This window comes from Cotesia typhae, unplaced genomic scaffold (assembly GCF_013202065.1).
Source record: "Cotesia typhae breed Kobodo isofemale line unplaced genomic scaffold, CoteBio_Ctyphae contig_20, whole genome shotgun sequence".
NCBI classification, from domain to species: Eukaryota; Metazoa; Arthropoda; class Insecta; order Hymenoptera; family Braconidae; genus Cotesia; species Cotesia typhae.
In genome coordinates this window covers 1,040,985-1,054,390 of record NW_027423725.1, presented here as the reverse complement: position 1 = coordinate 1,054,390, position 13,406 = coordinate 1,040,985, and the positions used below count along the sequence as shown (strand labels likewise).

Sequence of the window (13,406 nt, the reverse complement as noted above, 5' to 3'; positions counted from 1 at the left end):
AAAGCTCTTCAAGTATCTAAAACAAAGTTTTCTGACAACACTACCACTGTTATGTGATTAAGAAACTTTTAGAAGAAAAAAACTTCATAAAAGTCAATTTACAGCAAAATTTAGTAAAAAAATTTAGTAAATTTACCAAAAAAGTGAAAAACTTCAAAAATTCTTGGAAGTTTATTTTTGACATCAAATAACTTTTGAAAGAGTTGATTTATCAAAAAATTACAAGATAGCTTTTGTGTAGAGCTTTCAATTTTTTGCAAAAGTATGTTCAGGTTGTACTAGTATGACAGTTCGTTAATGAGTTTCAAAACTCCGAAGTTTGAAAAGAAAATTTTTCGTGTTGATTTAATAGAAAATTGAAATTTCCAAAAATATTTTCGATGTATTTAAGAAAATTTCGGAAAAATAGTTGATCCAGACTACTTGAAGGTTTTTGAAATTTTCAAGCTCAAAACGCTGGAAAATTTAGCAATTAGTTGATTTTTAAGATCAAAAATCTTCAAATTGTTTCAGAGAGCGTATTATAATTTATAAACTGCGATATCTTTCGAAAGAGTTCTTTGATTTTGATCTTCTTGACGGAATTTGACGCAGTTTCTCATGCTTAAAAAGTGTAAACATGGTCTTGAGTCAATAAATTCAAAAGTTATCTCATAAAAAATGTAACAAAATGGTTTTATTGGCTTGCGCTGTATATTTTTGGGTATTTGTCAAGGGACAAACATGATAACTTTGGAAAAAATCAATTTTTCTACTAAATTGATTTTTTAATCTCTTCATCTGCCTTAAAGGAAGTTGCGTATTCAAATTTGTAGCTTAATTTTGTTTTGTTTAATTGTAATTAATATTTTTCGGCTGGCAGTTGGAAAAATTTAGTGCTTTGAGCAGCCATAGAGAGAAATTTATTTGTAAATGAAGCTTTAAAACAGTTGATTTAAATTATTAAAATTTTTTTTAACTTATTTTTATAGTTTACAATAGATAATTGCTATTTTTATTTAAAAAAAAGTGGTTTAAATGACAAAGAGTAGGTTTTTCAAATTTTTATAGAGGGACAAACACGATAACTTTTTAAAAAATAAATTTTTAAACTCAATTTATTTTTTAATCTCTGTATTTGTCTTATGGGAAGTTGCGTATTGAAAATTGCAGCTTAAAATTGAATTTTAAAATTAGAATTTCTGTCAGGACATTATCAGTTACCATACCGTAAAAATTTTTTTTTTTTTTTTTATTTATTTAATTTATATGCCAAGGCAATAAGCCTAAGGGCAATCACGTAATTATTATAATGTAAATTTAGAACAAATCCTTAAAATTCAATGAGGAAAAATCCTTTTTTTTTCTTTAGCGTAGCGCGACCTCTAGTTTTCCTTTCCAATACCAAACCCGATCCTGGTATTCGTTAATTAACGTCTCCCAAATTTACAATACTATTATGTTTCTCGAACATAAATTCCTCGTATTCTTGATCTCGTTCTCGAGGCTGTGTCATTTTGTTCGAGCGAGGGTGACTGAGTTATAGCTCGAGTTGTATGTAAGGAAAGCTCTAAAGGAAATTCCAGCTCCTCCAGGTTTTACTTGTAAGGTAATTTCTCGGAATGCCGAGATCCATGTTGAGAATTATCACGAAAGAGGAATTGCTTCTCTTTGACGAGATGAAGCCCTGTCTCTTATTAGCGTTACGGAGCTTCATTAAATTCAAATTACTTTCATTAATTGCATTTGTTATTATTATCATCGCTTTTATTTTATATTTATTTTTATTTTTACAGCAACAGCAAACCCAGAACCAGGTATCACATAGTCCACAGGCGAATTCACCAAATCCAAATGCTCCTGGAAAAGCAAGCCCCTCTCCGGCCAGCTCTGTTTCTCCAGGAACTCCAGGAAAAACTGAATCGAAACTCGTCGAATGCAGTCTTTGCAGAAGACAATTCAAAAATATTCCCGCTCTCAATGGTCACATGAGACTTCACGGTGGATACTTCAAAAAGGTAGATGTAATTAATATTGCAGCTAATTAAAGTCTTCGAGCTTTTGCTTCTGTTTTATAAATTGACAAAATAAAGGTCTGCTTGGAAAATATTAAACATCACAAGTCCAGTTTTTTTTTTTTTTTTTAAGATGATAAATAAATATAAATATATTTGATAAAGAGTTGCAATTAAAGAAAAAGCTTATTTTTATGTCGGCTGAATTGAAAGAGGTATCTCTGTTATACTTGTACAACAAATGGAATTTTAAAAACTATTTTATACATAAATAAATAAAAATTTTCAAAAAAAGCACTCCTCTCTTCGGTAGATAATTAAATTATCTATCGAAGAGTGAAGCGTTTTTTTTTTTTAAATTGTACACGGCGAAAAAAAAATAGGGATTTTCCCTATTTTTCCAATGTTAACATAGGAATTTTTACAATGGTAAAATAGGAATTTTATCTTTATTAACATGATAGAAATATTTATGTGACATAGGAAAAATTCATTTATGATATGAAAAAAAATTTTTTTTTCAATTAAAAAAAAATAAAAATCGGAAAAACACCATTCTGAAATATTCAGGATATTTGTAGAAAATGTCAAAGTTTCATATGAAAGAAAGAAAAAAGAAATTAAAAATGTTTATCATTGAGAAATTCGGAGTTTTTTTGGAAAATCTAAAAAATAACGATGAAGATAAGTTTGAATAATTTTTTTCTATTTTTTCTCAAAAAGAACATTTAATAAAAAAAATTTTGAAAAAAATAACGTCTCGATAAGTCCATTTTTGAAAAAGTTATGGCAATTTAAGCCACACCGTCCATAATCTGGTGGATTTTTAATTTTTTTGAAATGTAAAGCAAAATTTGAAAAAAATTTCCTCGAATTTTTTTATCACAAACCGACTGTATATCACTGTTTTACTTTTAAATTATCTGAAATTGCTCGAATGAGAAAATTGTTATGTAAATTTGTAATTATTAAATTAAGTTACATAAATTTTAGTGATAAATGAATTTTTCATATGTCACATGGATATTTCTATCATGTTAATAAAGAAAAAATTCCCATGTTAACATTGGAAAAATTCCTATGTCAACATAAGAATTTTTCCTATGCAAAAATAGGAAAAATCCCTGTTTTTTTCCCCGTGTATCTTATACATGACCAAAATATGTTTGAAAATTATCTATCAATCGCTCTTAACTTAAATAAATTTTCTTGGATCAAGATACGTATTTTTAAAAGCAAGAGAATTAATTTTTTTGGAACAAGTGAAATTTCTTGTTAAAAAAAAAATTTTTTTTCGCTTAGAAAATAATCAGGAAGAAAATATTTTCTTAGCTCGAGTGAACCTTTTTTTCTGTGTATTTTTGAAAAATTTTGCTTGTAAACAGCTTAGGTCCCACAATTATTGACGGATCTCAATCAAACTTGGCCTACATATTCTCCAAGTAGTTCTTAAAATCAAGTTTCAATATCATTTGAATCGATCGCTTCTGTTAAAAACTACACCAATTTAAAATTTCCAAAATCTCAACTCTTCATACTTTAGGTTTCAATTTTTTCACATTTCTCATAAAATTTAACTTTTTTCATTAAAATTTTTTTTTTTGTAACACTCCAAAATCTTCTCCCATTTTAATTCCACCTCGAACTGAATTTTAATACTCCCAAAAATTAGATATTAAACTCTCCAAATGTGAAATTAAAAAATCGTGCGACTAGGCCCATAACCTGTTAGCGAAAAAAAATGTCCAAACTGATTAAAAACATCAACGGTTATCTGAATCGGCCTTAAAAGTTTTCTTTTATGAAATAGAGGATGGTAGTTAGCCGGAATAGGCTCAGAAATAGCGTAGATAAAGGCCTCGGATAAAAGTTGTAGAGATAAAGGCGGTAGATCGAAGGGAAGGACTAAGACCGGGTTCGGAAGATAGAAAGATAAGGCGATGATCGAATCGAAATGAACCCATTAACAAGTTCTTTCGTTCTCGGAGCAGCAATCCTGAAAAGCGTACACCCTCCGAGCAAGGGGAGTAAAAGGGTGAGCAAACATTGTCTCAAGCTTTTCCCATTATGCTGATCCAATCTGACGGCTCTGCAGAGATGTTTCTGTGTGTACTCTTCGCCGATATTATTTCTTCCGGGCAAACGGTTTCTGTTCTGATTCCGAGGCATCATTGATAACGCATACAATTAAACTGCGTTCCAGCAGATAAATCCGCGAACTCCGGCATTGAAATTTAGATCGAGCTACCGGGATTTCCCAATCAACGCATTAGTGTCCGTTCAATATTCATGAATCCGCAGATGTATGACCATGTCAAAGACGGGATCTATCTGGAACGTGATGTATCCAAGTTAGAGGTTGGACAAACCGGTGATCGATCGTCCCGGGTTGGTACCACGTCAAGATAATGACTCTCGAGCAAAAGTTGCTTAATCTGATCCGGAGTCTCTAGAAATGTCAGTGATTCCATATCGGGGATAATCAAATGCCCCTATTAGCTCTCTCAGTGATTATGATTACACATGTACGGTAATTTAAGGATCTTATCTGTCAATTCGGGGATTGCTCAACGATTTATTGTTTTTAGGATGGCGAAAACAAAAAGAACGAGAGGAAGGAAGCTCCTGGACCTCCGCTTCAGACGGCTTCAGTCAACGTCCGGGCGCTCATTGAGGAGAAGATCATACAGAAAAGGACTACTGGTAAGAAATTTTTTAGGGTTTTAGATACGAAATTATATAAGCTCATTTCGATGTTACACTCATCAAGAGCTCTCATTTGAGTACCCACATGCATTTTGACATATTTTTCATATATACATACATATAATATATATAAATATATGAAAAATTGATGTGGGTACTCAAATGAAAAGTCTCGATGAGTGTAACATCGGGGTGAGCTTATAACTTTAAAAATGTCAATAGTTCACAAGATACAAGGTCATTTCTTAATTATTATAGAAATTTTTACCGTGTTTTATTTCCAACATGGATATTTTTGCCATGAAAGCATCGGAAAAATACCTATAATTTATAGATACAAAATTGGAACTACTCTAAGATGATAAAACATTTTTTCCTATAAAAAAAAATGGAAAAATTCTCATTTAAAAATTCCATAATTACATTACAAAGATATTTTGACTATGCACCGTATAAATTTTTTGTATGTTAACATAATAATTTTTCCTATATTGACGAAATAATTTTTTCCATGTCAAAAAAGGAAAAATTAATACGCTGGCACTCAAAAACATAGATTAAATTCTTAAGATTACATAGATATTTTTATTATGCCAATATGAAAATTTTTGTGTCTCCACACGGAAAGAACAAGATGACACTGGATATCATCCTAGATTATACTGAGTGAAAAAAATTTTTAGATAGTAACTAGTATAATCCAGATTACAGTGAGTATAATCCAGATTATACTGAGTATAATCCAGATATCACGCAGTATAATCTAGATTTTTCTAGCTACTATCTGAAATTTTTTTTACCACAGATATCACTGAGTATAATCTGGGATGATATTCAGTGTCATCTTGTTCTTATCATGCATAAAAAACATTTCTTAGTATAAAAAAAAAGTTTTATTTTGACACGGAAAAATTTCGTACGTTATTTATTTTTTGTATGAATAAAAGAAAATAATGGCATTTTCAAAGTTAATTAGAAATTTTTTTTATGTTGACCCTAAAAAAATATCTCTAAAAAAATTTATAAAATTTTTCTAATTTAACATTTATTTTTCCATGGGAAAAAAACAAAAAATTTTACATATTTTTTATCTTTTTTACACCCTACGTGAATTTTATCGTAAGCAAAATGACATCCCCGTATTTTATTCTGGGAAGTAAAAACTGTTTGTTCAGTTTCGTTAATTCGTTAGCTTTCAGCAAAGAAAACTAGAACGTCAAGCATGTAACGACCAAAACAAACAAGCATCTCTTGTTGACGTTGGATATCGATTCTTTAGAGCTAGCTATAGACAACCTCACCACAATCGATGATTGGCAATTTGCAAAAACGTAGCCTCACACTTTAGCAACAGAACAGCCAGAGGAATTGAATTCCGTAATCGGTTAGTTTGACGGCTGACTACACTCTCGTTTCTCGGTAAAAATTATCTCACTGTAAAATTTATTTAACAATTCAAAGAAGGGATCCTGAATAAAGCCCCTCATTCCGTCATTAGTAGGATAAAGTCTAGTTGCAATTATTAACGAACCGTTCCATCCGTTCCCCCTCTCGAAGCTCTGGAGCTGGAGCTTCAGCTTCAGGCATTCCTTTTTAATTCCCGTCTATTTCGTCTTAACGTAGCGAAAACAAAAACCCGTCAGCGAGTAATAATAAAGACGGCTCATAAAATTCGTTCGATGAAGATGAGGATGGGCAAAAAACGGTATCTTTTGTTTGAATTCATCGACTTGTTCCATCTCATTGCTCCTTTCACTTCATATTCAGCCCGATTTGCAGTTTCCAGTTTAGTTATAATGATTGATAACTACCAAGTTAAGTTTCCAACTAATTGCCATGAAGTCGCTAATTGGAACTCTCTTTTAGCAACAGAGGCCAACGGCCTGGCGAGGAACGCCGTTTTCAACAACGTCGATGTCTCTAATCACATGATCGGCAAGACCAATTTTGCCGTGCCCGCTCCACCTCCGCTGGTCACTGGCGAGAAAATAAGACGTCTTTCTGATAGCGAGCATTTCAGACAGCCCAACATCACTGTTGGACACACTACTGTCCAGAAACAGCTTCAGGAAGCCCAGACTCAGGCACAGGCCCAAGCACTTGCTGATATGATTCTTAAGGTAACTTTCAAAATATTTCAAAAATTTGCTCTGATGACTTAGTTTATCGGAGTATTGATTTTTTTTTGCGTTACATTATTCAGAGTACAACAAAGATGACAGTAAAGAGAGCGACTTCGGACCCAGGACAGCGGGTCCAACTGACCTACCAGTCAAACTTGCCTAGCAACCAGTCCCAACAAAACCAACAGGTTTCTGAAGGTTTTACTATAGCTAATTATTCAGAGGATGGAGGATACTTCAGTCCAAGTCTTCAAGATGAAGTCTTCCAGCAAGTTACTGCTGTTCCTGATTCGGTCCTTCTGCAGGCGAGTCAGTTGGACTCAATACAGGTAAAAAACTAATTTTTTTATCAATGCTTAACTGATAATGATGATTATCATCATTGATTACGATAATCATCATGATCATGATGATTGATCATAATCATGATGATTGATCATGATCATGATAATTGGTCATGATCCTTGATCACGATCATGATGATTGGTCATAATCATGATGATTCATCATGATAATAATGCTTGATTATCATTACGATAATTGGTCATGATACTTGATCATAATCATGATGATTGATCACAATTAGAATGATTGATCATGATAATAATGCTTGATCATGATCATGATGATTGATCCTGATCATTGGCCATGATGAATGGCTTATAGTCATGATCATGACAATTAGTCATGATGATTGATCATGATAGTTATGATGCTGATCACTGCTGATCGTAATGATAATGCAGATCACAATAATGATTTTGATCATTTATGATCATGACAATGATAATAGTGATCGTTGATGATCAGGAGTATAATTATTTACCATGACAATAATGATAATTGATCATGATCATTATGATTATCATTGACCATGATGGTAACGATGATGATCATTGATGTTCATGATTATGATCACTGACATGATGATTATGATTATGATAATCCACTAAAACAAATAATTTAGTTCCAGGCATCTAGTCTCTTACAAGACCAACCAACAGACCAACTCCAAGACATTACCCTCGAAGACCGCTTCACCAGCCAACACACAGTAAACCCAGATCTGCAAGCTCTTGTCAACTCGCCACTTCCTGACTCACTAGCTGAATTCAGCACTTACGGAACTCAGTACGCCGAGAGTCCGCACACTTTACCAACTCAATCGCCCTTGCCTTCGCCTCTGACTCGCCACGACAGCCCAAGCTTCACTTACCCAACCCCACCATCCAGCCAGGAAGGCCTCCTGTCAGGAACTCTTCCACTGCTGAGTCCAGAAGACGATCCGGAGGCAGTCAGACCAGTGTCTTCTCCCTTATCAGCAGCCTTCTACACGACGACCTTATCATCAGCTGCTGCTGTGGAAGAGGCATTGAACGCCGTCCTTCCAGAAGAAACTGAGGCTGACAATGGGCAGGGAAGCGGCGGGTCGGATCTCTACAGTTCTTCTCCAAATCCCAATTCTCCATTGCCAAGTCCGCTATCAGCAACTCCAGCTCCCTCGCCGTTGTCTTCCTTGCCTCCTTCTTCCGTCTCTTCTCCAGGACCAGTCACCTTTTCTTCCTCGGGGTTCCCGGTGTCGCCCCACGCACTTCAGAACCAGATGATGCCCAACTCCGAAGACCCTTTGCTGTCCTCCAGTCCGAAAGACTTCGGCGCTGCCAGGAGGAAGCAGTTCGAGTTCCAGTCCTACAAGCTGATCACCAACCAGAACCTGGTGGACTTCGGTCTGGGGAACGGAAGCCTCGCGGGTATCGTCGTTGACAACAACGGAGAGTACAAGCTCATCCAGACATCCGGACTCCAGAAAACCAACGTCCTAGTCCAGGCTAGTCCTGCTCTGACCTTCAGGAAGGAAATCCGGCTGACACCCAAGGTTGAACCTGGAAGCGTGTCAGCTTCGACGAACCAGTTCCAGGGCAACGTCCAGGCGATAAATCCTGCCAAGTTCCTCATCCAGGCGACCAGCATCAATCACACGAAGCTTAAGCTCCAAAGGGGCTCACCAGCTTCTGGAGCGAACCTCCCGATTCCAATTGAACAGATTAAAGAAGAGCTTGATGATGATATCTTTCTCAGTCCTGGGAATGTTTCTGCTAACAGTCCGCTCAGGCAAAGTAGGAAGAGACCCAGGGTTGACAGCTACCCCCAGAACCTGTATCCGTCGAGACTGAGGCGTGCCTGCGATCGGCACTGGGATAGTTCTTACACCCCTCCGCCGATTCTCAATCCCTCGAGACCTGGCTCTGGGCTCTATGCCAGGCTCCATCAGTATGAAAAGGAGTCGGAGATTAGTTCTGATGAGTCACAAAGCAACGATTGTCCGCCTCCGAGGATTAATATTGGAACCAGGTACCAGGCTGCTATTCCGGCTATTAGTTGTGAAGAGAGAGGACGCGGCGGAAGGGAAACTGATCATCTTTTGTGGGATCCTGGCATAATTAATGGGCTCACTGATAATGAATGTAAGTTTTTAAGGTTGATCATTTTTTTTTTTAATCAATCCATACGCCGCGTAGATTTATCAGGAATTTTTTGAGTGTGGATTGAGACATTTCACTGGAAAAAGTGTTACTAGTTGATTCAAATATTTTTAAAAAGCCCGCCACGGCGGCCATTTTATAAGCAACCAGCCATTTTGATTTAAAACTGTATTGATTAGATATTTTGATGTTTGCAATTTACACTGGAAAAACACTATTTGGTTCAAAAAAAATATTATTTTTAAAATCTTTTTGTTGTTTGAAGTATTTAACTAAAATTGAATTTAAAAAATAAAACTGCTATCAGAATATATTTTTGAAATTTTTGTAATGAAGAAATTATAGTTAAAAAAAAAAAAAAAACTACTTCATCAAAAAAAAAAAAATATCTAAATTTTTATGAAATCAAAATTTGTAATTTTTAAAAATCCCGCCAAAGCGGCCATTTTAAAAATTAACAGCCATTTTATTTTCAATTGCCTGTATTAGATATTTTGATAATTTTTGCGATTATACTGAGAAATATACTAAAAAAAAATGAATTAATAGAAAAATATTATTAAATTATAAAAAAAATTATCACTTATTCTTTTCAGAAATTAGTTATTAGAAAAAAAATTTTTTTTTCAATTTTAGCTTAAAATATAGTTAAAAAATCATAAAAAAAATTTTTTTAACAAAATTAAATAATTTTTTATAAAATTTCTGGATTTTACTAAAATAAAAATTGACTTTACAGTGGAGATGTATCTACAATTCGCCTGCTGCGCTAGTGTACCTGGAGGTGGTAGAAACAAAGAGTACGCGTTGCATCTTCTGCACATGTGCAAAGGAAACATCCACGTAAGTTATTATTTTTTCCCTTCCGACTGCAATATTTCATCAAGAACGAAAAAGTTGAAAAATAAAAAATTGATAATTTTTGACCGTCCAGGAGGCGATGCTGAAATTAATGAGACCGACTCCAGCACTACCGGTCCAGCACCCGCTGCTAAGCTACGAGTGCCGCGAATCCGACCGCTGGACGTCCCAGGAAATGGAAGCGTTCTATCAAGGATTGCTGGAATACCACAAAGACTTTTCCGGGATCGCCAGAGATATATGTACAAAGTCCGCGAAACAGTGCACACAATTCTACTACCTCTGGAAAAAACTGTGTCCGGACGAGTACCGGCGAGTTAGAGCCCGCCATGGCAGACCAAAGAACCCCGTTAAATCTGATAAGCACTGTAAAGACACTAAAGATACTAAAGAGCTCAGGGATGCCATCGCTTCTGTCCATTCGATGGATTTCAGTGAAGAAAAGTCTATTCTTCATCGAACACTCGTTAGAATTTTTATTATTATTATATTTAAATTTTCAGACATTTAAAAATTTTTTTATTTTATTTGAAAAATAAATTTATACTCACGCGGAATTTTAAAAAATATGAATAAATAAGTAAAAGACTACATAAACAAAAATATTTCTTTAATTCGCTGTAAGATGGCGTTGCGCACCGGATATAATACTACGTCACTCTCCCGCCAAAATTCAAATTCAAAAATTCTCAAATGTCTGCTAATTTAAATTATCAATTCTATACCTTGTATCAACCCTGGTTAAAAATATTGATTGAAAAGGATTAAAAATGATGAAATTAGAATACTTTTGAATAATTTCAATTCTTTTTCATGTATATATAGATATACAGTTCACATAGGGTGACTGATTCCCAATACTTTTCAATCAATATTTTTAATCAGGGAAAATATATTCCTAAACTAAAATATAAATTTCAGCTACAGACAAATGAAAGAGAATCATCTGCTACTCTGACAACCAGCGAAGGGGAACTTAGGCTATTCGCAGCCTACGACTGCCCTGATGTGAGTATTTTTGAACAAATTTAATCCACCTAACCCCTAATTTTATTATTTTCATTTAATTATACTAATATACAATACTAAAAATAATATCAAAATTACAAGTTGTACTTACATGTGAACGTTTAAGTGTCGCATGTCGTTACGCTGTGTCTCTTTCTGCTTAAACTCCCCTTGCAAAATATTTTTTTTATTATTATTTAAGTAATTCATCATTTTTTGAATACTTAGTTATTATGACCAAAATTATGACCTCTATTTTTTTTTTAAAAATAATTATGATTGTTTTGAAAAGAAAAAATATTTTTTTGTTGCTTAAATTAATATAATCAATTTTTTGTAACTTTCAATAATTTTTTTTTCTAGAATTTTATTGAAACTAAAATAATTTACTTCAAAAAATTTTTATTAAAATTAACTATTGAAAAATATTTTTTGAAAAAAATTGAGGTTGTGAAATTTCAAATTTACAAAATAAAATTTTTTCCAAATTTTTTTTTTTTTTTTTTAAGTACCAAAAATAAAAAATAGCTCAAAAATTTATATATTGAGCGGCAAATTTAATAAACGTTCAAAATTTCATATAAAATTAAAAAAAAGTCATTATAATTAAGTATTTATCATAATAACAATTTTAATTTAACCAATTACAAAAAAAAAAATTTTTTTTGTAAATTTATCCGATTGTTAGTTTTGTGTTTGTGTTGTTTATTTTGGCTTTGTGTTTTCTTTGTGTTGTCAGAGCTTTAGCGGAAGTGTAACAGTAACGATGGCCGGAAGCACCCATACCGGCGTATCCGGCAATACCGGGCACGCCACAGTCAACACCAACTCACAAACTCACATTAGTTCTGAGCAACAACTACCCGTGTCCACCCCTCTTCACTACCCCTGCAAGATTTGCGGGAAGTAAGTTTTATAGTTTATAATAATTACGATTATAAATTCTAAATTAAATCCCCATTTCGCCAGATAACGCCAGCATTTTGTCCTCCGATTTGGTTATAGTCGTTATAAATATCATATAATATAATATTAACCGCTCACGCATGAGTTACTTCGGCTCGAGCGACCCCTGTAGTATTTTTATTAAAAACGTCAGATTACAAATAGTTTGATTTAAATCGGCGCGTAGAATATAATTGCACTGAAAATAATAATTTTTTTTTAGTGCAAATAATTATTTCAATTACATTGATGTTACTTCGACACCGATCGAATACATTAATTAATTAATATTAGTCGTATGCATCATTTTTATCGCTCTTTTATTATGCTTAATTTGCAATTACTTTCTCTGCACAGTCACAGATTTTCTGCTTGTTAATTAACTTAACCCAATAATATATTTATTTGTTTATTAACTATATTGAGGCATGAATTACTTCATTGTTTTATGCATGACCTTTTATTGTCATCAACAGACTTTTTATTACAATTAAAACTCCGCTTATTAAGTCACTATTCAATTGTTTTCGGATGACTATTTAAATAATAAAATTAATATTAATTGCTATGGACAATTACTATTTTATAAACGATTTTTTTTTAATTAATCAACGAAATTTCAATTTAAAGAGTAAATTTTTACTTAGTTTGGTAAAAAGATGATATTAATATCAAGAATTTCACTAAATATTTTTAGATCGCAATAAGTCAAAAAAATTAGAATAAATGATATTAATATCAATATTTATATAAAATTTCTCTACTTCCTTGAATTAAATAAAAATTATTTGATATTGTAAAAATGTATTAAAAAAGAAAACATTTTTCAAATTTTTAATACATTAATGAAATACTTTTATCAAAAGATATTACATTACCAAAATTATCAATGAATTAAATATTCTAAAAAATGAATTTCACTAAATTTTTTTAATATCGCAAAAAATTGAAAATCAATTATATTAATATCAATTATTATATAAAAATTTTTCTATTTTCTTAAATTAAAAAAACCTTTTTTTTGAATATTTTTAAAATGCATTAAAAAAAACGTTTTTTTAATTTTTAGAGTATTAGAAAAGTACTTTTAACAGAAAATATTTTTATTACCAAAATTATCAATTAAATATTTCAAATTTTGTAAAAAATGAAATTTTCTAAATTCTTTAAATATTTTAACATCAAATTAGCTCAAAAAAACTAAACTTCTCAAAAATACCCGCACAGAAAAAAAAATTAAATTGAATCAAGAGAAAAATTCTTGAGGCAAGAAAAATAATTTTTGA

General features: G+C 32.6%; 1 protein-coding gene across 1 annotated transcript in view; it reads left to right on the top strand.

Annotated features, from left to right (window-relative positions):
* LOC141537969 (uncharacterized) overlaps positions 1 to 13,406 on the top strand; it is a 209,264-nt gene that overhangs the window by 194,874 nt on the left and 984 nt on the right. The window contains exons 10-18 of the mRNA XM_074259195.1: positions 1,776 to 1,997; positions 4,583 to 4,697; positions 6,567 to 6,820; positions 6,904 to 7,152; positions 7,791 to 9,288; positions 10,046 to 10,149; positions 10,241 to 10,633; positions 11,089 to 11,175; positions 11,915 to 12,081. Of these exons, the coding sequence (XP_074115296.1) occupies positions 1,776 to 1,997; positions 4,583 to 4,697; positions 6,567 to 6,820; positions 6,904 to 7,152; positions 7,791 to 9,288; positions 10,046 to 10,149; positions 10,241 to 10,633; positions 11,089 to 11,175; positions 11,915 to 12,081 (3,089 nt within the window). The remainder of the gene's footprint in view (positions 1 to 1,775; positions 1,998 to 4,582; positions 4,698 to 6,566; positions 6,821 to 6,903; positions 7,153 to 7,790; positions 9,289 to 10,045; positions 10,150 to 10,240; positions 10,634 to 11,088; positions 11,176 to 11,914; positions 12,082 to 13,406) is intronic.